Source organism: Dipodomys ordii, unplaced genomic scaffold (genome assembly GCF_000151885.1).
Source record: "Dipodomys ordii isolate 6190 unplaced genomic scaffold, Dord_2.0 Scaffold6, whole genome shotgun sequence".
Classification (NCBI taxonomy): Eukaryota; Metazoa; Chordata; class Mammalia; order Rodentia; family Heteromyidae; genus Dipodomys; species Dipodomys ordii.
In genome coordinates, this window is record NW_012267222.1 from 11,937,792 (window position 1) to 11,960,799 (window position 23,008).

Sequence of the window (23,008 nt, forward strand, 5' to 3'; positions counted from 1 at the left end):
AAGAAAGAAGAAAAGGAGGAGAAGGAGGAGGAGGAGGAGGAAGTGGTGGTGATAGTGGTGGTGGTGGTACTCCATGGATGCAGGAATTATGAATCTTATGCTTACAGCATGCTGCCTGACAGCCCTGCAGCACAACAGGTACTTGTTACACTAATGGAAGCAACTAGCAATTGTAGGTACTCAAAGATTTGTCACAGACTTAAAAAAAAAAAATAGGCTCATGCCTATAATTCTGGCTACTCAGGAGGCTGAGATCTGAGGATCACAGTTCAAAGCCAGCCGCGCTCTGCCCGTGAGACTCTTATCTCCAATAAACCACTCAAAAACCGGAAGTGGCGCTGTGGCTCAAGCAGTAGAGCACTCCCCTTGAGCTGAAGAGCTGAGGGACAGCACCCAAGCCCAAAGTTCAAGCCCCACGACCCACCCACCCCCAAAAAAATGTAATTTTTTTTCCTTTTATCCTATTAATTTTATTTATTATTTATGTGGCATCAAGGAAGTGATCCCAGGGCCTCAGGCATGCTAGCCAAGCATTCTAATATTAAGCCACATTCTCTGCCATAGGTATTTTACAAATTTTACATTAGCAAGTCTGCAACTATTTTAAGCCTTAAAACATTTCAGGGCCAGGTGAGGTGGCTCACGCCTGTAATCCTAGTTACACAGGAGGCTGAGATCTGAGGATCAAAGTTCAAAGCCAGCCAAGGCAGGAAAGGCTGTGAGACTCTTATCTCCAATAAACCACTCAGAAAAACCAGAAGTGGTACTTTGGCTCAAGTGGTAGAACACTTGAGCTTGCCTTGAGCTGCAGAGCTGAGGTATAGCGCCAAGGCCCAGAGTTCAAGCCCCACAACCGACTGAAAAATAAATAAAACATTTCAGGTCACAATTATGTGAGCATTAAAAATGTTATCCTAAAAATTCTTGGGGCCGGATGCTGGTGGCTCATGCCTGTAATCCTAGCTACTGAGGAGGCAGAGATCTGAGGATCGAGGTTCAAAGCCAGCCCGGGCAACGAAAAGGAAAGTCCATGAGACTCCTATCTCCAATAAACCACTGGAAAATTGGAAGTGGTGCTGTGGCTCAAGCGGTAGAGCACTTACCTTGAGCTGAACAGCACAGGGACAGCACCTAAGCCCAGAGTTCAAGCCCCACGACCGACAAAAAAAAAAAAAAAAAATTGAGAATTAAGTAATTTCATCAAAGACTAGAACATTTTGATGGTAATCTACAAGCTGGTGTAATGCATACCAACACTTGTTCAAAAATAAAGAACTTAATTACAGACCTTGTTATCCATAAGGTGACACGGGCATCTCACACTCACACACACACACACACACACACACACACACTTTTCCTCCCAGAAACCATTCTCAGGTTCTTTGACCAGAAAGAGGACCTTGGTGTGGGTGGACCCCAAGCTTGGATAAGCGGGACAGTTCTTTTACCCTTTTTGTTATATTTATCATTAAGTGTTACAGTGAACTTGAGGAATATATAGTGAAAGGAGCTTCATCCAGGAGTATATATGTATTTCAACTTTTCAGCAGACAACACATTTTGATTTCCCTAACTCCTCTGATTTACTCCTTCCTGTTCTATACTAAACTGATTTGCAAATAGTGTTCAAATCAAACAAACAAGTAAAGGCAAAAACTGTCCCTGTGTTCTTCAAAAACTCTCATTTCTGCTGGGCTACAGTGTCACAAACTGGGAGATTGAAGCAGAAGAATCACTATGTATGTATGAATGTATGTATGTATGTATGTATTTTTAGTCGGTTGTGGGGCCTGAACTCTGGGCCTGGATGCTGTCCCTCAGCTCTTCAGCTCAAGGCTCTACCACTTAAGCCACAACACCACTGCCGGCTTTATTTGTTTTCTGCTTATGTGGTGCTGAGGAATCCAACCCAGGGCCTCATGCATGCAAGGCAAGCGCTCTACCACTGAGCCACCTTCCCAGCCCCCAGGATCACATTTTTGAGGCCAGCCTGGACTACTTAGTGAGAACCTGTCTCCAATGAAAACAATTTCTCCCATACTTATTTTATCTTCAATTCCAAACAGGCTGGTCTTGCATGAGTTATACAAAAACATACTAAAGGCTGGGAATGTCGCTTAGTGATAAGAGTACTTGTCTAGCATGCCTGAAGCCCTGGATTCGATTCCTCAGTAGCACATAAACAAAAACAACAACAAAAAAAGCCAGAAATTGTGCTGTGGCTCCAGTGGTAGAGTGCTAGCCTTGAGCAAAAACTCAGGGACAGTGCCCAAGCTCTGTGTTCAAGCCTCAGGACTAGCAAAAAAAAAAAAAAAAAACCTTAAATATATTTAAGTTCACAGTTCTATTTCCTGCCAATTTTTTTTAATTCCGTTTAAAAAGGGTGTTGGTGAGCTGGGAAACTGGCTCAGTGGTAGAGTGCTTGCCTCGCATGCATGAGGCCCTGGGCTCAAAGCTGGAAGTGGCGCTGTGGCTCAAGTGGTTGAGCCCTAGCCTTGAGCTGAAGAGCTGAGGGACAGCGCCCAGGCCCAGAGTTCAGGCCCCACAACTGACCAAAAAAAATTTTTTTAAAGTTCTGTGTGGGCCGGTAATGTGGCCTACTGCTAGAGTGCTTGTCTAGCATGCAGGAAGCCCTAGGTTCGATTCCTCAGTTCCACATAATCAGAAAAGGCCAGAAGTAGCACTGTGGCTCAAGAGCTAGAGTGCTAGCTTAGAGCAAAAGAAGCTCAGGGACAGCACCCATGCCGAGTTCTAGCCCCACAATTGGCAAAAAAGTTGTTGTGTGCTGGTAGCTCACACCTGTAATCTTAGCCACTCAAAAGGCTGAGATCCAAGGATCAAATCCATCAAGTTTCAAACCTGGCTAGGGGAGAAAGCCTGTGAGACCCTTGACTCAAATTAACTACCAAAAAGCTGGAAATAGAGCTGTGGTTCAAAGTCATAGAGTACTAGCCTTTAGAAAAAGGAAAAAAAAAAAAACCCAGCTCAGAGACAGTGCACACACACACACACACGAAGTATGTAAAGTATGTTGTTACCAACAATGTGTATACTAATTACTGTCTAAACAAATACATACAGGAGACCCTGACTTCACGATTTACCATAGAAATACACTGGACAAAAGTTACCAGTCATCTTTTGAGAAGTTTGCTGCCTCTTCTTAAGTGCACTCCGGCTGGTATAATCACATTAGAATGGATACTTAGCATACCAGGCTATGAAAATCTAGCAACATCTAACCTTCCTTTCCTTTTTCCAACTCCTTTCTTATTCTACTTTGGCTCATGTTCTCAAAATTATCTTCCTCAAAGTACAAAAAATTTCCCTTTTTGTTTCTGAGTAAGGGAGTCCAATCTGATCTCATTTTAATCTCAAGTCATATAATTACACCACTATTGGTCATTCAAAGTAGTGTGTAAGAGTTGTCCTTTTAGCCCAGTGCAGGTGGCTCGCGCCTGTAATCCTAGCTACTCAGGAGGATGAGATCTGAGGATCAAGGTTCAAAGCCAGCTTGGGCAGGAAAGTTTGTGAGGCTTTTATCTCCAATTAACCAATAGAAAACCGAAAGTGGCACCGTGGCTGAAGTGGTAGAGCACTAATCTTGAGCTGAAGAGCTCAGGGACAGCATCCAGGCCGAGTTCAAGCCCCACAATTGCCAAAAAAAAAAAAGTTTTCCTTTCTTCTTCTTCTTCTTTTTTTTTTTTTTGCAGTACCGGGACTTGAACTCAGGCTTTCTTGGCTTTTTCTGCTTCCGACTGGGGCGTTACCACTTAAACCAGGCCTCCAGTTCCTGTGTTAGGGTTTTAATGAAGCCTATTCAAAGCTGCACTGGGAAAGCAAAGAATTCAAACCACAAACTGAAAAGAAAAACAAGAATGCTTTAAATCTGTGCAGGCCCAACAGAACCCTAAAAATAGATTAGGGAGACTAAGAATCTGTCTCTCGACTAAAGGCAATAAAACAAGAACAGAAACCAGTCAGATACTTTGGTTTATTAGTTAATTCGACAAATGTACTTTCTGCCTCTAGTTAGGCCTTTCTAACATAAGATACTAGGACTCTTAATTGAAATAATGTTCTAAAAGTGGTTTTAAAATTTATCTCCAGGCCAGGTGCAGGTGGCTCATACCTGTCATCCTAGCTACTCAGGAGGCTAAGATCTAAGGATCATAGTTCAAAGCCAGCCCAGGGAGGAACATCCATGAGACTCTTATCTCCAATAAACCACTAGAAAACCGGAAGTGGCACTGTGGCTCAAGTGTAGAGTGCTCTTCTTGACCTGAAAGGCTCAAGGACAGTGCCCAGGTCCAGAGTTCAAGCTCCACGACCAACAACAACAAAAAAAAATCTCCAGGTCATCTCTGTGTTGATAAAGTTACTGAGGTCTCCGTAGGTTCTGCATTCTAAACTTGTGTTAGATACCAAGTGAAAGACTGAAAAAGAAGAAAAGAAAGGTAGGAGAAAAAAAACTAAAAAGCAAAAGGATGAACTTTTAAAAGGTGAGTTTATTGGGCTGAGAAGGTGATTCAGTGGTAGAATGCTTGCCTTGCATGCATGAGGCCCTGGGTTCGATTCCTCAGCACCACATAAGCAGAAAAAAAAGCCAGAAGTGGTACTATGGCTCAAGTAGTAGTGTTCTAGCCTTAAGCTGAAAAGCTGAGGGATAGCGCCCAGGCCCAGAGTTCAGGCCCCATGACCGGACCCCCCCCCAAAAAAAAGTGAGTTTATTAGCTGGGTGCTGGTAGCTCACACCTGTAATCCTACCTATTCAGGAAGCTTTTATTTTTAGAAAACTCCAGTGAACAGAAATACTTCCACTTGGTCTTTGGATTGTTAATATTTATTAATTGACCATTTCTACAACTTCTATTTCTATGCAAACACAAAGTTATTCAAATAAGGGATAGGTCTTGGTTCAAATGTCTTTACCTCAAGGAAGTCTTAACTACTTCAGAGATGAGATGACTTGTGAGGCTCGAACTTAGGCTTATTTGCTAGAATTTCACAAGGAATACAAAGAAAGGATTGTACAGCAAAACTCAGGCTGCTGGCCACTGGAGAGTTGGGAGTGAAGGAGATGTTAATGAAAAATCATCCATCACCAAAGACTCTGTTCTTAGATCATCTGCCCACAAGAGATATCATGGCATTTAATTAATGCTATAACATTGGTTTTAGGTAGCATTTTCAGGAAGCACATCTTAGGCAAAGCTTAATGAATTGTTTATACTCAGAATTATCAGTCGTAGCCATGTGCTGATGGCTCATACCTGTAATCCTAGCTACTCAGGAGGTTGAGTTCTGAGAATCATAGTCAAAGCCACCTCAGGCATCAAAGTGTCCATAAGACTCTTATCTCCAATTAACCATTTAAAGTGGCACTGTGGCTCAAAGTGGTAGAGCACTAGCCTTGAGCAAAAGAGCTCAGGGACAGCACCCAAGCCCTGAGTTCAGGCCCCATGACCGGTGAGAGAGAAAGGGGTGGGGGAATCATTAGTCATCATCTTAAAATATTCTTTCCCATCTTCCCCAAAGTCCGTCCAAGGCCCACAGATCCAAATTATTCTCATGCCATCTCGTCAAACTAGGAGAAAGGAAAAAGGCAAGGAACCCCTAAATTTTTATAAACATGTTTTTTTGTCACTATATCATCACTTCATAGAAGATCTATCCTAAAAGTATCATCTTTCTTCTTTATTATGGGCTGAATGTTTGGGTGTCCCTAAAATGTTATGTTGAAGCCCTAACCCCTAAAGTAATGATATTAGGAAGTGGGGTCTTGGAAAGTAATTAGGTTTAGATTAATTCACAAGGGTAGGTTCTCATAACAGAATTAGTGCCCTTATGAAGAAGGGAGCCAGTGCTGGTGGCTCATGCTTGTAATACTTAGCTACACAGGAGGCTGAGATCTGAGGATCACAGTTAGAAGACAGCCCTGGCAGGAAATTCCATGAGACTCTTATCTTCAATTAACCAGAAAACTGGAAGTAGGTCTATGGCTCAAAGTGGTAGAGCGCTAGCCTGGATCAAAAGAGCTTAGGGACAATGCCTAGGCCCTGAGTTCAAGACCCATGCTAACAAAGGGGAAGGAAGTAGGGAGAAGGGAAAAGAAAGAAGAAAGCAAGAGAAAGACACAAGAGGATTGATTCTCAGGGTGAAAGATGGACATTTTAGCACATGAGAAATGTCAAGACCACTGGCTACAAACCAAGTAGAGGGCCCTCACCAGGAATTTATCTACCAATGCCTTAATCTTTCTTTCATTTCCTACCTCCAAACTGTGAAAAATAAATTTCAGTTGTTTAAGACACATAGATAGTATAAGGGATTCTGTTATTGCAATCCAAGCAGACCAATACAACCACAAGCACTTCTAGCCTTTTCTCCATCTGAATCACTCATCTGTATGTAATTGGAAGAAGCCTCTTAGGCAATTCAGATATACTCTGCAGCCTAGTTTAGTTCAACTGCATAAATCTGGTAACTTTCAAACCTATGGTGCATCAGCATGGTCTGAAGAACTTGTTAAAACATACAGCCAGAGTTCTGGATTTAGTAGGTCTGGGCCTAAGATTATTTTTGTTTTATAAAGATGATGTACAGAGAGGTTACTGTTATTTAAGTCAGGTAATGAGTACATTTCTTTTTGGACAATATCACCCCTTTCCTGCTGTCTCCCAGTTTTTTCCTCCCATTCCCCATCCACTGGGCGTCTAAGATTTATACTTCTGAACAGCACCCAGGTATTCTAGAACCACTGCACTAACAATCTCTCACATTAGAACAACTGGTGTTTAATAAAATTTCTTTTAATAAAATTTGCAAGCATGCTAGTAAACACATGTGATCCCAGCACTGAGGATGCTGCTGAGGCAGGACAAGCTTGAAGGTAGTCTGTGCCACACATGTGTAGCAAACCATACCTCAAAAAAAACATTTTATAAGCTGCCAGGTGAGGGTAGCTAACGATTATAATCCTAGCTACTGAGATCTAAGATGCTGAGATCTGAGTACCACAGTTCAAAGCCAGCTTGGGCAGGAAAGATCATTTGATTCTTTATTTTTATTTTATTGTAAAGATGCTGTACAGGTCATTTGCTTCTTACCTCCAGTTAACCAGCAAAAAAAAAAAAAAAAGTGGCTGGCATTGATGGCTCACACCTATTATCCTAGCTACTGAGATACTGAGGTCTGAGGAGCACAGGTTCAAAGCCAGCCAAGGCAGTCCATGAGATTCTTATCTCCAATTGACCACCAGAAAACCAGAAATGGAGCTGTGGCTCAAAGTGGGAGAGCACTGGCCTTGAGTGAAAAAGCTCAGGGAGAGTACCCTGAATTCAAACCCATTTCAAACCCATGACTGACAAAAAAAAAAAAAAAAAAAAAGCCACAAGTGGAGGTGTGGTTCAAGTGCTAGACTTGAGTGAAAAAACTAAGGGTCAACTCCCATACCCTCAATTCAAGCCACAGTATAGGAACCTTTACTCCCACCAAAAATTATTTGGGCTGGGCACGGGTGGCTCATGCCTGTAATCCAAACTACTCAGGAGGCTGAGATCTGAGGATCAAGGTTCAAAGCCAGCCTGGGCAGAAAAGTCCATGAGACTCTTATCTCATGAAAACTGAAAGTGAAAACTAGAAAACTGAAGTGGCGATGTGGCTCAAGCAGTAGAGCTCTCACCTTGAGCTGAAGAGCGCAGGGACAGAGCCCAAGCCGCGTCCAAGCCCCATGACCAACGAAAAAAAATTATTTGCTTAATACTATTTTCACATTTACTTATTATTAACTACAGCCTGTAAACTAGGTAATTCTTCCTATATGTAAGCAGGAATACAGATTCAGAGAAGTGACTAGTCTAAAGTCACATAGCCTAAGGGAAATTTAAAACTAGCCTTTAGAGCTCCCTGTCAACTTTATCTTATATATCTTATATATAAGATAAATATAAGATATATATCTATATCTTATACTTAATCTTTTTTTTTTTTGATCCAGTCGAGGGGCCTGAACTCTGGGCCTGGGCGCTGTCCCTCAGCTCTTCAGCTCAAGGCGAGCGCTCTACCACTTGAGCCACAGCGCCACTTCTGGCTTTTTTCTTTTTGCTTATGTGGTGCTGAGGAATCAAACCCAGGGCCTCAGGCATGCAAGGCAAGCGCTCTACCACTGAGCCACCTTCCCAGCCCCAGATGAGAGGACTTAAGGTTCAAATTCTGAGAACTGTTCTTCATTGGAAGCATAAAGCTAATATACCAAATGTCACCACCATTCATCAGATACCCAGAATAATAAAACCATAAATGGCAGGGGCAAATATGAACAAGATCTAGGCGTGATATCAAATTATAACTAAAAGTTTTTCAGTCTTTCACTTCATTTAAGAGCTCTAAAGAAAGCACAGCACCAGTGGCTCACACTAATAATCCTAGCTACTCAGGAGGCTAAGATCTAAGTTCAGAGCTAGCCAGGGCAGAAAAGTCCATAGACTCTTATCTCTCAACAAAATATCAAAAAGGTAGAAGTGTATACGCAATGTAGATTAAGATAATGATAATCTCTCAACAAAATATCAAAAAGGTAGAAGTGTATACGCAATGTAGATTAAGATAATGATAACTATCATTGTGAAGATTAAAAGGTGTTTGTGACTTTAAAAAAATATTTAAAACCCAGAGTTCAAGCCCCATGACCGACAAATATATATATATATATATATATATATGTATATATTTAAAAAATGCTAGAAGTAGCACTGTGACTTAAGTGGTAAAGCACTAGTCTTGAGCAAAAAAAAAAAAAAAAAACACCCAGGTCATGAGTTCAAGCCCTAGGAGTGGCACAAAAAAAAAAAAACTCTAGGAGCTCCTGTCTCTCTCAGGAGGCTGAGATCTCGTGTTTTGAAGCCAGCCCAGGCAGAAAAGTTCTGGTGAGATTTTTATCTCCAATTAGCCACTCAAAAACCCTGAGTGGACGGGCTGGGAAGGTAGCTCAGTGGCAGAGCGCTTGCCTTGCATGCCTGAGGCCCTGGTTTTGATTCCTCAGCACCACATAAAGAAAAAAGCCAGAAGTGGCACTGTGGCTCAAGTGGTAGAGCGCTAGCCTTGAGCTGAAGAGCTGAGGGATAGCACCCAAGCCCAGAGTTCAGGCACCACAACCAGACCCAAAAAAAAAAAAAACAACCCTGAGTGGTGCTGCGGCTTAAGTGGTAGAACACTAGCCTTGAACACGAAGAGGCTCCGGGACAGTGCCCAAAGTTCAAGCCCCACAACTGACACCAAAAAAGGGGGGGAGGAGCCCTGGGAACGGGGCTCAGTGGTATAGTGCTTGCCTTGCATGCATGAGGCCCTGGGTTCAATGCCTCAGCACCACATAAGCAGAAAAAGCCAGAAGTGGCTCAAGTGGTAAAGTGCTACCCTTGAGCTGAAGAGCTGAGGGACAGTGCCCAAGCCCAGAGTTCAGGCCCCACGACTGACCAAAAAAAAAATAAAAAGATGTCTCAATTGGTCTTGGTTCTTGAATAATTTATTTTGAAGAAGCAAAATTAGTATTTTATACTGGGGTGTAGCTCAGGGATATAGCACTTGCTTATATCAATAAGCCCTGGGTTTAAGACTCTGGAGAATCAGACAAACCATGATTCAGATTCCAACTCTACTTCAAACTACTTCCCCTAGAGCCTATTTCTTATTCTATTTTCTCAACTGTAACGGGAGAGAAAAATAATATAACCTAACTTTCTAAAATTTTAAAGATTAAATGAGGAAACTCAAAAGAAAACTAAATATAGTGGTTAACACAAAGTAAGCACTCAATATACCCAGCATGCTATCGTTTCAAAGTCAAAATCTTAGTGAGGATCCTTGCCCCAGGACAATGTTTTAGATAAACTACCTACAGAATTATTCCCTAAATCCTTTATAATATAGTTTGATTGGGTAGTCTAGAATCCTAAACAAGAAGTCTGAAGACGAAAGGCAAGTTATCCAAACCTGAATTAGAGTTTCAGACTATTAAACTAATGCTGGACCGACCTATGAATTCCATCACATCTGGACCAGAACAAAATGTTGTCCAAATGGCAAGAACAAAAGCCCTCTCTATTTGCAGAGAAAACATGGTAATACACAGCAACTAATTCCCAGCAGTTCTGCCCAGGTAACCTGATCTCAAAGGACAAGAGAGAGCTGTAATGTCTATCCCAAAGATAGGGAAATCTCTGGGCAACAAGAGCCCAAAAATGACCATTTCCTTCAAAAGGATGTACCTAGAACATTGTAGTCTTTAATCCTCTACCACATGGCTCATTTTACAATTTTGTTGTTGTTGTTGGTCGTGGGGCTTGAACTCTCAGCCTGGGCACTGTCCCTAGGCTCTTCAGATCAAGGAGAGAGCTCTACACTTGAGCCACAGGGCCACTTCCGGTTTTTTTTTTTCTTCTTGGTGGTTAATTGGAGATGAGACTCACAGACTTTCCTGCCCAGGCTGGCTTTGAACCATGATTCTCAAATCTCAGCCTCTTGAGTAGGTAGGATTACAGGCATGAGCCACTGGCACCCAGCTTCCACACCATTGTTATAGTTACGATATACCAGGCTTGAGTCAGTTGAGAGTTAACAGCTGTGCTCAACTGCATTCATACCCAGCAAACAAGCCGTGAACTCAAGGAAAATAGGAGGCAAAATAAAAACAACTAAGCACACAGCAAATGAGTTCTAAACTTGACTGTTATTACATGATCCTCACAATTTGCCTGCTGCCATCACATTGGTGCTTGTTTTTTGAGGAGAGAAGGCTCCTTGTAAGACAAACACAAGCAAGCTGAAAGCTAACAAGTTTAAAAGCAAAAAGCATACAAAACTTGGCTGTTGGTGATGATGCACACACACACAAACACACACAAATCATAAAAGTGCCATTGACAAGAGAAAAGAAACTCCAATATCTTAACATTGCAGACTTGAACACAGAAACAACAAAACTTTACAAGGAAGCTCAAATGCAAACGAGAAGGGGTAAAAAAGCACATGGCATATTTTCTCTTCATAGGGTGGCAAATCAAAGCAGTGTTCTGGGCCTACAGAGCACACAGCCCAGTCAGTACCCAAAGCTTCTTATTAATATCAATGCAACTTCCCACAGGGCGACAAAAATCTGTCCTGGATTACTGGGTAATTTCTAATATGTACCATAACCAACACTAAATCAACATTTTAAGGATCAAATTTCCTACTCTACAGTATGTTGGAATGCATTTTTGGCATTAGACTTCTTCCCAGTCTACCCTTAGAAAACGCAGAAGCCACCGGGAAATAAAGACTCAATCTGTCCCAAGACAATCTTTCAGCTATGCACAAGTGACTAACAAAAACAAATTCACTTAGATGTCTCTTCCTTCACATTCAATAAAAAAAAAAAAACTAATTTCATTCACTTAAGTGGGGGGGAGGGGTGATTTCAGAGACTAGTCAAAGCCATTAAATAGATGTTCATTCAAATCTGGATTCCTCTACAATTGAGGACTGAATAAGGAGCTCACCTCAAGACCTTACACATTTATTGTCCAGGGCAATTTACTATCATGCCTGATTCTGAGTGACTGAAAACATGCTTTTGCAAAATATCATGTCAAAAAAAATTTTGTTTTCAATATTTCATATTTATTTTTCTTGGGGACAGGGGGCAAGGGAGGATTGAGTACTAAGGCTGAAACTCAGTCTAGGTACTGTCTCTGCTTTTTTGTTCAAGACTGGTGCTCTGCCACTTGAGCCACAGCTCTACTTTTAGCTTTTTGGTGGTTGATTGGCAATGAGAGTTTCACAGATTTTTCTGACCCAAGCTGGCTGTGAACCTCAAATCTCAACCTCTTGAGTAGCTAGAATTACAGACATGAGCCACCAACACCCAGAAAGATTTTAAATTTCTATACTGGTGAAATATAACCCATCTTCTTCTTCCAGGAGAAAGCGCTCTGGTGACACCTCATGCATTTTCAGCTATTAAGTGTCCACTGATTGATCTTGATGAGTGCCAGGCCAAACTACACAAAGATTAGAAGGCAATGAGAAATCAAAATCACTACATTTCATAGGCTCTATAGAATTAAGCAAGTATTTACAGACTATGAGCTTCATCAAATACTAGCCAACTTTATCAAATACAGTATCTAAGGCTATTTCTGCCAGGAACCTGTAATCCTAGCTACTAGAGAGGCTGAGATCTGAGGCTCATGGTTCAAAGCTAGCTTGGGCAGGAAAGTCCGTGATTTTTTGGGGGGGAGAGAGGAGGGTGGGCAGTCCTGGGGCTTGAACTCAGGGCTTGGGCACTCTACCACTAAGCCACATTCCCAGCCCTCCTTTTAGCCCTTATCTCCAATAAAGTATCAAAATAGCCAGAATAAGCCAGAAGTTTAAACTGTGGCTCAAGTGGTAAAGAACTAGTCTGGGGGGAGGGGAGGGCAAAGGAAGGGGGAAACTCAGGACATACCTAGGCCCTGAGTTAAAGCCCCAACACATATACACACAAAAAGGGCTATTTTTCTGATCTGATTAATGGGCAAACTGCATATGTGCAAGTTTATCCAACCTATCCATTCTTTATATGATGTCTAACCCAAGCAACTCAGCTTAAGCTCAACTTCCAACTCTTTAGAAACAGCAATATAAGAGTTTCAAACAGGGGACTCGGAATGTGGCTTATGGTAGAGTACTCCCTGGGTTCCATTCCTCAGTATCACATAAACAGAAAAGGCCTGAAGGGGCGCTGTGGATCAAGTGATAGATTGCTAGCCTTGAGCAAAAGAAGCTCAGGTATAGTGCCCAGGCCCTGAGTTCAAGACCCAGGACTGTACCAAAAAAAAAAAAAAAGAGTTGCATGATTTATTTTGGAAGAAAGGTCAAATAACTCTACTAAGAAAGAAGTCCAGGGCTGGGAAGGTGGCTCAGTGGTAGAGCGCTTGCCTCGCATGCATGAGGCCCTGGGTTCGATTCCTCAGCACCACATAAGAAAAAAGAAAAAAGCCGGAAGTGGCACTGTGATTGAGTTTCAAAGCCAGCCCAGGCAGGAAAATCCATGAGACTCCTATCTCCAATTATTCACCAAAAAGCCAGAAGTGGAGCTACAGCTCAAGTGGTAGAACATTAGCCTGGTGGGATGGGACTCCTCATTTGGGGGGGGGAGGGGTTCAAGAGAGTGAGATTATGGATAAAAGCTAAATTAATACTTTTTTAACTTTCCCCTTCTTGAAGTTAGCCTCACAAACACTACATTTAAGCAGCTATCCCAGGCTAATCCTGTCCAACTCTGATTGCTCCTCAGTCTTCAATTCCTAGACCAATCCATATTTAGTTCATCCTATACCCATTTATAAAACTTGGCTTTGCAGAGAAGGTGACATTGCTCAAGATGCAATGTACTCATAACCTGATTTATAAAAATGAAATCGCAGCCGGGCACCTGTGGCTCATGCCTGTAATCCTAACTACTCACGAGGCTGAGATCTGAGGTTCAAAGTCAGCCCGGGCAGGAAAGTCCGTGAGACTCTTACCTCCAACAAACCACTAGAAAACCAGAAGTGGAGCTGTGGCTCAAGCGGTAGAGTGCTCACCTTGAGCTGAAGAACACAGGGACAGTGCCCAAGCCTAGAGTTCAAGCCCCGCAACCAACCAAAAAAAAAAAAAAAATGAAATCGCTTTCTACAACTACTTAATAATTTTTTTAACTTTGCTTTATCAATTTTCCCAGAAGTGTGCACATAAGCATGCTTTCCCAAGACTAAATTCTCTGAAGCAGTATTGCCTCTACCTTTTAAATTCGTTTTCAATACCTATTCAGATAATGGTATATGGCTATTTTTCCTACCCTACTGAAATCCCAGATCTACCTGACCTAGAAATGATGCTTTCAGCAATAAGGAATGAAATTCTAAGAGGAGCACTGGTGGCTCATGACTATAATCCTAGCTCCTTAGAAGGCTGAGATCTGAGGATGGTGTTTCAATGTCAGCATGGGCAGGAAAGTCCATGAAACTCTCATCTCCAATTAACTACCAAAAAGCCAAGAATGGAGCTATGACTCAAGTGGTAGAGCACTAGTCTTGAGTACAAAAGCTCAGGGACAGTCCCCAAGCCTGAATTAAAAACCCAGGATCAACACACACACACAGACACACACACACAGACACACACACGTTTTAGGCCAGGCGCCGGTGGCTCACATCTGTAATCCTAGCTACTCAGGAGGCTGATAGCTGATATCTAAGGATCATGGTTCAAAGCCAGCCTGGGGAAGAAAGTCTGCAAGACTCTTATCTCCAGTATATCACTCAGAAAACTGGAAGTGGCTCAAGTGGTAGAGCACTAGCCTTGCGCTGAAGAGCTGAGGGACAGCGCCTAGGCCCAGAGTTCAAGCCCCACAACCAACAACAACAACAACAAAAAAGAATCAAGTTTTAATACCCTTAACATCACTTGACAGGGAAAGACCTTGACAATACTAGATAACTAACATTGGCACTGACGTATGTTTATCTATTTTGTTTTAACACAAGCTGATGCATTTGATAAAATAACTAAATAATGGTAAGGACCATATTTACATTTATATTCCCTGCTACTATCTACTGGCTAAGTCAAAAAGGCATTTCCAGAGTTTCAGCTTAAAAAAATACTTTTTGTGAAGTAAACTAGTGTTATAAGAGTCAGTGAATTTATTTTAAAAAGAGACTGAGAAGCTTATTTTGGTCATCTTAGAAGGCTACCAAAGTAGGCAGACAGCTAAAATATTCAAAAAGAATGTGTAAACTGAACACTGGTGGCTGACACCTGTAATCCTCAAGAGGCTGAGATCTGAGGACTGAGGTTCAAAGCCAGCCCTGGAAGGAAAGTCCATGATTTAATTGGTGGTTACCAATTAAAACACCAGAAAAGCAGAAGTTTCACTGTGGCACAAAGTGGTAAGAGTACTAGACTTGAGCAGGGAGAAGTGGGAGGAACATGACTCAGAGACAGCACTGAGGCCTTGAGTTCAAGCCCCATGGCCAACAATAACAACAACAACAACAAAGGAATGTGTGAAAGGACATCTACCCATATAATCCTTCAAACAGGTTCTAGCTGAGCACTGATGGCTCCTGCCTGTAATCCTAGCTACTCAGTAGGCTAAGATCTGAAGATCCAATGTTCAAAGCCAGCCTTGGTAGAAAAGTCCATTAGACTCTTGTCTTTAAATAATTAGCAAAAAAGCCAGGCACCAGTGGCTCATGCCTGTAATCCTAGCTACTCAGGAGGCTGAGATCTGAGGATCTCGGTTCAAAGCCAGCCTGGGCAGGAAAGTCCCTGAGACTTTTATCTCCAATAAACCACTAGAAAACCGGAAGTGGCGCTGTGGCTCAAGTGGTAGAGTGCTTACCTTGAGCTGAAGAGCTCAGGGACAGTGCCCAAGCCCAGAGTTCAAGCCCCACAACCAACCAAAAAAAAAAAAAAAGCCAGAAGTAAGCAGGGCACTGATGGCTCACACCTGTAATTCTAGCTACTCAAGAAACTGAGATCTGAGGATTGTGATTAGAAGCCAGCCTGGGTAAGAAAGTCTGTGAGACTCTTACCTTCAAATAACCAACAGAGAACCAGAAATGGTGTTATGGCTCAAAGTGGGAGAGCACTAGCCTTGAGGGAAAATGCTCAGGGACACAGGGACAGCACCCAGGCCCAGTTCAAGCCCTATGACAGAAAAAAAAAAAAAGTGGAGGTGTAACTCCAGTGGAAGAATCTCAACTTTGTGCAAAAAAGTCAGGTGAGATCAAGAGACCCTAAATGTAAGTGCCAGTCCCCACATACACACACACAAAAACCACCACCAACAACAAAAACAATCTAGTGAATCCCTAATATTTGAGCCTTGTACTGACGCAGGAAACAGAGGGTTCCTGTATGTATGCTTAACTTGCAGGGTTTTTGTTTTCCTATTTCAAAAATGAAAATCCAACCCCCCCAAAAATCTTGCCAAACTACCAAACCTTACCTTAAGCAAGAAATTTTAACACACTACATCTCATAAAATAAGCTTTTGGAGCACACTTACTATAATATCGAAACTTAGGTTAACTTCTTTCCAAACTTCTGTTGATTTTCACTACATGATTACAACAGATAAAATGTTTCACACACCCTGAACTTAGTACAGACCTAAAGCCACAGAGATTTCCTTCTACTGAAGCATCTTTACTATCAATCTCCTTTAAATCACCTCTTTTAAGTTTCCTACCCCCCAGCACTATCCTCTTCCCTACCCCTTTGTCTTTTAAGAGAATGTTATTTTATTCTACTACTTGAGGTGACTAGCATTATCTTTGCTTGAAAATTCTGTTTATTAATTTGCCTGTCAAACATTCTATGGAGCCGTTTACATCTCGCTACAGAAACCTCCTGGGTACATATTGACAGCTCAGCAAGTATTTACACAAAGCTCTGAAACATTTGGTTCCTTCAGAGAGGAAGAAGCTGCTGTGTCAAGCAGAGAATTACCAACTACCTTTCCTTCTATCTTTTCCCTCTTTTATGGAAGGAAGCTTCCCTCCATATGTCTAAATTACACTTCCAAACTACTAAGCCAGAAGGTGAAAGAAGGGAAATTCAGGTGTGCTGGAGAGAAGAATGAACAGCATTTCCAAGGCCACATGCAAACCACACTACATGGCTCCTTAAACCAAAAGTACGAGAAAAGACAAATATGTCTATAGAATTGATCTTGGAGCAGTTAGCTTTTCCTGTTCCAGGCTCAGGAACTTTGCTCTTCTCTTAACAAAACGTAGAGGGCAAGTCCAGGCACTCAGATTACAACCAACTGCCCAAACCAGACCCAGACCTGCCTAAACAATAAGAGTCTCAAGAACCAAATATTACCTCTCTCCATACACTAACTAGAGAGTTAATGTTCAATTCTGACTATCTACTCCCTATTCCACCCCCAAGTATGAAGCCTCCAGGGTTTAATGAAGTCTACTAAATTTTTCAACTACTGTTCAACCATCAGCCAAGCCTGGTGCTGGTGGCTCATGACTGTAATCCTAGCTACTCAGAAAGCTGAGATAGGAGGATCATGGTTCAAAGCCAGCCCAAGCATGAAAGTCCATGAGATTCTTATCTCCAATTAACCACCAGAAAACCAGAAGTGGTACTGAGGCTGAAAGTGGTAGAGCATCATGCTTGAATAAAAAGAGCTTAGCGACAGTGCCCAGGCCCCAAGTTCTTAAAATGAAATAAAACCATTAGGCAGGTGGAATGATTAATGACAAACAGATTAGCAATTCTGAGACAACAATCTGGGAGGGCTTTTTCTGTAAAGGTGCACAGACTACTATAGCACCCAACTGTTAAGCACCTGGTTCCTGAAAATACTTAAGGAATAATGGCTTGAGGAAACAAATGGCCTTGAGTTCTTTAAGGCCAGGGGAAGTTATGACCCAACATGGTGTAGATGAAGAAGCTTCTTCAAGAACAGATAACAAAGTGGTGCTGTAGCTCAAGTGGTAGAGTGCTCACCTTGAGCTGAAGAGCGCAGGGACAGTGCCCAGGCCTAGAGTTCAAGCCCCACGACCCACAAAAAAAAAAAAAAGAACAGATAATAGTGTCACAGAATAAAAAGGTCACAGAGCCAGGCACTGGTGGCTCAGGAAGCTGAGATCTGAGGATCACGGTTCAAAGCCAGCCCGGGCAGGAAAAGATAAACCACTCAGAAAACTGGAAGGGCCCTATGACTCAAGTGGTAGAGTGCTAGCCTTAAGCTGAAGAGATGAGGGACATCGGCCCAGAGTTCAAGCCTTATGAACGAAGAGGAGAAAAAAAAAAAAAGTCTGCCAGTTTCATTTTCCCTAAGAAAATAAAGAGAAAGCAAATTACTTGCCCCATGTCATGCAGCTTATTTCTGGAGCTGTAAATGGAAATTAAACTGCTACCCTCCTTCTTTTCTTCTGAAACTATCTTCTTTCACCACTAAGCAACATGTAACAACTTAGTATGCATCAATAATGATAATGACCAATCTAAACAAGGAAAAAGACAGTGATAAAAGCAACAAGGGGAGGGGGCTGGGAAGGTGGCTCAGTGGTAGAACGCTTGCCTTGCCTGCCTGAGGCCCTGAGCTCGATTCCTCAGCACCACATAAGCAAAAAGAAAAAAGCCGGAAGTGATGCTGTGGCTCAAGTGGTAGAGTGCTAGCCTTGAGCTGAAGAGCTGAGGGACAGCGCCCAGGCCCAGAGTTCAGGAAAATAAAAAACATTTAAAAAAGCAACAAAGGGAATCCAGACTGCTTCAGAGCCTCAGGTATCACAGTTCATTGTCAGGAAAGAACTACTCAAATGACAATTTATTTTCATTATCATATTTTAACCATATCTGTAGGCTTCCATTTCTTCTACAATTTTGAGATTTGAAGCCAATCAATAAAACTTATTTTTTTTTGTTGTTTTTTTTTTGGGGGTCCGGTTGTGGGGCCTGAACTCTGGGCCTGGGCACTATCCCTCAGCTCTTCAGCTTAAGGCTAGTGCCCTACCACTTGAGCCACAGCACCACTTCCGGCTTTTTTCTTTTTGCTTATGTGGTGCTGAGGAATCGAACCCAGGGCCTCATGCATTGCAAGGCAAGCGCTCTACCACTGAGCCACCTTCCCAGTCCCTATTCCCACATTTTTAAAAAGCTTACAAAAGTTGGGCTCACACCTATAATCCTAGCTACTCAGGAGGTTGAGATCTGAGGATTGTAGTTCAAAAACAGCCTGGGCAGGAAAGTCCAGGAGACTCTTTCCTCCCATGAAGCAAAAAAAAAAAACAGCAGATGTAGCTATGGCTCAAGTAGTAGAGCACAAACTAGCCTTGAGCAAAAAGGCTCAGGGACAGGACTCTGGCCCTGAATTCAAGCCCCAAGACTGGCAATAACAGTAATAATAAATAATAATAATAATAGTAATAATGGTAAAAATAAAATAAATATCACACTAATTTTGTGTAAGGCTTACTGTAGTATACGTCACATCCTACTCAGGAGTCAATCCAACACATGAATGCTTAATACAATATAATCTAAGACATCCTATGACAATAGGGGCTGCTTGTCATGGTTAGTTTGTATCACATACAATTGAAGGAACTTTAAAAAGTCCTGAAAGAACAATTCACAAGAAACTAACCTGGCTGCATTCTTTCTTCTCACACCACCATCCCCACTCGTATCACTTCAGTTCATAGGAGAAATATGAAGCCCCCAAAATTAAAAGTGTTACTAGAGTGAAGTTTTTCTGGTCCCTCCTACTTGAGAGAGATCCAAGAGCCCTGTATTTCAGCCAGCTCAGAATTTGTGCCAGTAGGCATTCCCATAATAAATCCAGGATTCCTGTATACGTTTCCCAGGGACTGGGAACATCATTTGATATTTCCATAGCAGAAACTAACAGCCAAGCTTCTACAATCAAACCCAACTCAATTCCAAACTATTTATTACATTTCATTTTTTACCATCATCAACTAATAGTACTCTTCCAGGTGTAATTGCTCAAAATATCAAAAGTAAGAAGTTCAAGTGACCAAAAGGATTTCATCAGTACCAGAATTCACACCTGTAATAATAGGTACTGCTTGTCATGGGTACTTTATATCTCACAAAGAAAGGAACCTAAAAAAGTCTGAAAGATCAATTCACAAGATACCAATAATGTACTTAGGAAAGGGTTAAGTTTGTCTGCTCAGATCATCCTTGTTCCCAAAAAACACACTTAATCTTTATTTCATAAAGACCAAATAACAATTATCACCTGGACTATGATAATCATGTGTCTGGAACATGTATCTGAAAAATATTCATCTAAGACTGGGTTAGAGAAAGAAGGGAACCAGTTTTTACTTAAAAATACTTCACAGTAGGACATCACATAATCTGACAGGTAGAGGATCTCAGAACAAGTCTGTCCCCCACAACCTTTTCCTAGACTACTGTCACACAACTGAAGAAATTCACAAAGCTAAAATATTATCTCTTCCACAAGGAAAGGTATGTGTATGTATATATAAAACCTTTCTCTAGTCAGGCACTGGTCGTGTGTGTGTGTGTGTGTGTGTGTGTGTGTGTGTGTGTGTGTGTGTGTGTGTGTGTGTGTGTGTGTGTGTGTGTGTGTGTGTGTGTGTCCTTTCTCTTTCTCTAGCCAGGCACTGGTGGCTCATTCCTGTAATCCTACTCAGGAGGCTGAGATCTGAGGATCACAGTTTGAAGCTAGCCGGAGAAGGAAAGCCACTAAAACTACAAAAATAAAAAATAAAAACACAAAGTGGAGCTGTGGCTAGCCTTGAGCAAAAGAAGCTCAGGACAATGTTCAGGCTCTGAATTCAAGCCCCAGGATTGGCACAATTTTAAAAACCACACACACAAAAACCTTTGTCTAAATATACCCATACTGATAAACTTCAAATATTTTAATTGGGCCTTGACATACCCCAAATCATTTCCTTTAATAAGTTTTAGGAAAGGTAAATTTTTGCCAGAGGCTGGTGACACAGCCTTATCATCTTAGATACTCAAGAGGCTGAGCTCTAAGGATCACAGTTTGAAGAGAGTCCATGAAGACACTCATCTCCAATTAACCATTAAAACTCAAGAAGTGGAGCTGTGGCTCAAATGGTACAGCACCAGCTTGGTATGAAAAACAGCTATGGAACAGCGCCTAGTCCTTCAGTTTAACAGCACTCCCTCCCACCATGTGGACACACACACACACACACACACACACACACACGAAAAGAAAAAAAAAGGAAAATTTTTTGGCCAAAACAAAACAGGAGATGAGGCAAAACAGGTACATATTATAGATTGATCATAGATCTCCAGTCCGCTAGCCTAAAATCCTATAAGCAGCAAAAATAAGTAAATAAATAACATTCCCCTATTTTTCATCCAGGTTGGATGCAGTGTCAAGGGCTCAGAGCTTTATGCCCACTAGCAGTTATTTTCAAAATTCCCAGCTCAGTAGAGATTAGAGTAGAAATGTAATTATGGGATTGGGAAAGAATACAGCTAATTAATTATTTTGTTATAAGTGAATAAAATCTCAGTGCAGAGGCACAACTGCTGGGAGTGGTGACCCACAGGAGCTTTCTGTCCCCACTTTGAAAAGATCCATGACTCCATGGAATACCAACAATATTCCAGACCAAAGCATTGATGAAGAAGGTAGGGTAGGTATCTAAAAGTTGCAAGCCTACATTATCATTGTAGGTCATGTCTTTTTTTACCTCGGGGGAGAAAAAAGGAAAAGAAAAAATATACAGAGGAGAAAAAAATTAGCCAATCTCTATTTGCTGGTTTTAAAAGGATTGATGACAAAACTAGATTTTTTTTTGCATTCCAGGAACCAATAATAAATTCCACCAAATCAAGCCCTTAAGAGAGAAGCCAAAATTCCTCTCTGAAGATCAAGAAAGACATCAGCTTCCTTTTAAATTGAGCTGCTCTCCCAAAGTTCACTTAACAAAAGAAAGTGTTAACAAGATTCTACATGTAAACAAAGAATGAGGCCACCTTTGCTTAAAAGAACCCTTGAACCTAATATGAAATTGTCAGAAAGCTCTCAGTTCTAAACAAAAATATTAACAGAAATGTATTCTTCCCCTATACAGATCTCACATTTGCCACTCAATTTAAAAAGTCAGTAAAATAATTTCAGTTCTGCAAAGTGAACAGTGTCAAAATTACTCAAGACAAATGTGTCTTCAGAGCCATCAAAGAAGTCATTTATACCATCAGGAAAGTCACAAAACCAAAACAAACAGCAAACCCATTGTAGAGAAAAACTCAGCTACTGTTCCAACAACACAGAATCTATTTCAGGCTGCATAAAACATAACAAGCAAAATAAATCCAAGGTACAAGCAAAATGCCACTGCCTCCTCTTTTGTTTCGGGCACAATATAACAAGGGCAGCCTGTCTGGGGCTCTGCTCCTGCTGATACAGTATTGCTGCTTAAACCTCCCTCCTCAAGGTCACAGCCAATTTCAGCTCTGAAATAAAAGGCAGATAGTGGCAGCAATGGTTTGGGTTATCACTGGCAGAAAAGCAGAGTGTAAAAGTTTATGAGCTCATCAGGATTGTTGTACCATTACATCAGAGGCAATTATAAATGGCCAAGAGCAGGAGATGGGGAGCCAATCAGATCACAGATAGGATGTCAACCTAAGACCAACTGTCTCCTGGCTTTGACAGAAGGATTTTACCTCCATAATTCAAATCCCAAACCAAAGCAATCTGCACTTACTACTCCAATCACTCAGCTGTTTACCAGCACTTCCAGAGAGAGCCCAGGCCACTGGGCCGGCCGAGACTAAGACAGGAGATGGCCGGGGCTGCCCTGGGTGAACCCCAGCCGGCCTCTAGCTGCCCCCAAGCAGGTCCCTACCCTCCCTCAAAGTCCCCCCGAGCCTCAGGGGCCCCTCTTTGCGAGCACACATGGGGGGACAGCCTAGAAGGCGGCAGGGGGAACAGAGAAACGCCAAGCGAGCAAAGAAACGTCCGTTCAACTCCCGGCCTCCCAGCACTGCCTACCACCCCAATCTGAACCCCCAACACCCTCTTGATCGACCGGGCCCTTCCGGACCCACTTTACCTCGCACCCCCCTGAAGGCCCCAGGCCTCCGAAGGGACCCAGGGAGGGGGGAGAAGCAGAGCACACACCTCTGGAAAAGCCCCACACAAAGGCTGAAACGAGGGAAGGAGAGGAAGGCAGACAGGCAGCCATTTTAAGAGAGAAGAGCCAGACAATGGCAGCTCCCCAGCAGTGGGGGCCCGGGCCCGAGGGGACCCCACGGCTTGTGGCCTGTTCCCCGCGGCCGCCCACCCAATCCCCCCCCCGGACCCACTCGCCCCAGCCCCCTCCCGGCCCAGCTGTGTACCTGAGGGGTCCGGGCGAGCGGCTGCCCCCCACCGCCGCTGCTGCTCCCGGGGCTCATGGGCGCGTGGTGGCTCCTTTGTTGG

The 23,008-nt window shown here is 42.4% G+C and overlaps 1 protein-coding gene across 1 annotated transcript in view; it reads right to left on the reverse strand.

Moving 5' to 3' along the window:
• The window catches only part of LOC105997765 (AT-rich interactive domain-containing protein 1A-like), a 58,648-nt gene extending 35,646 nt beyond the window's left edge, over positions 1 to 23,002 (reverse strand). The window contains exon 1 of the mRNA XM_013032291.1: positions 22,927 to 23,002. Coding sequence (XP_012887745.1) covers positions 22,927 to 22,983 — 57 coding nt within the window. The 5' untranslated portion in view covers positions 22,984 to 23,002. The remainder of the gene's footprint in view (positions 1 to 22,926) is intronic.
• Between the last annotated feature and the right edge of the window lie 6 nt (positions 23,003 to 23,008).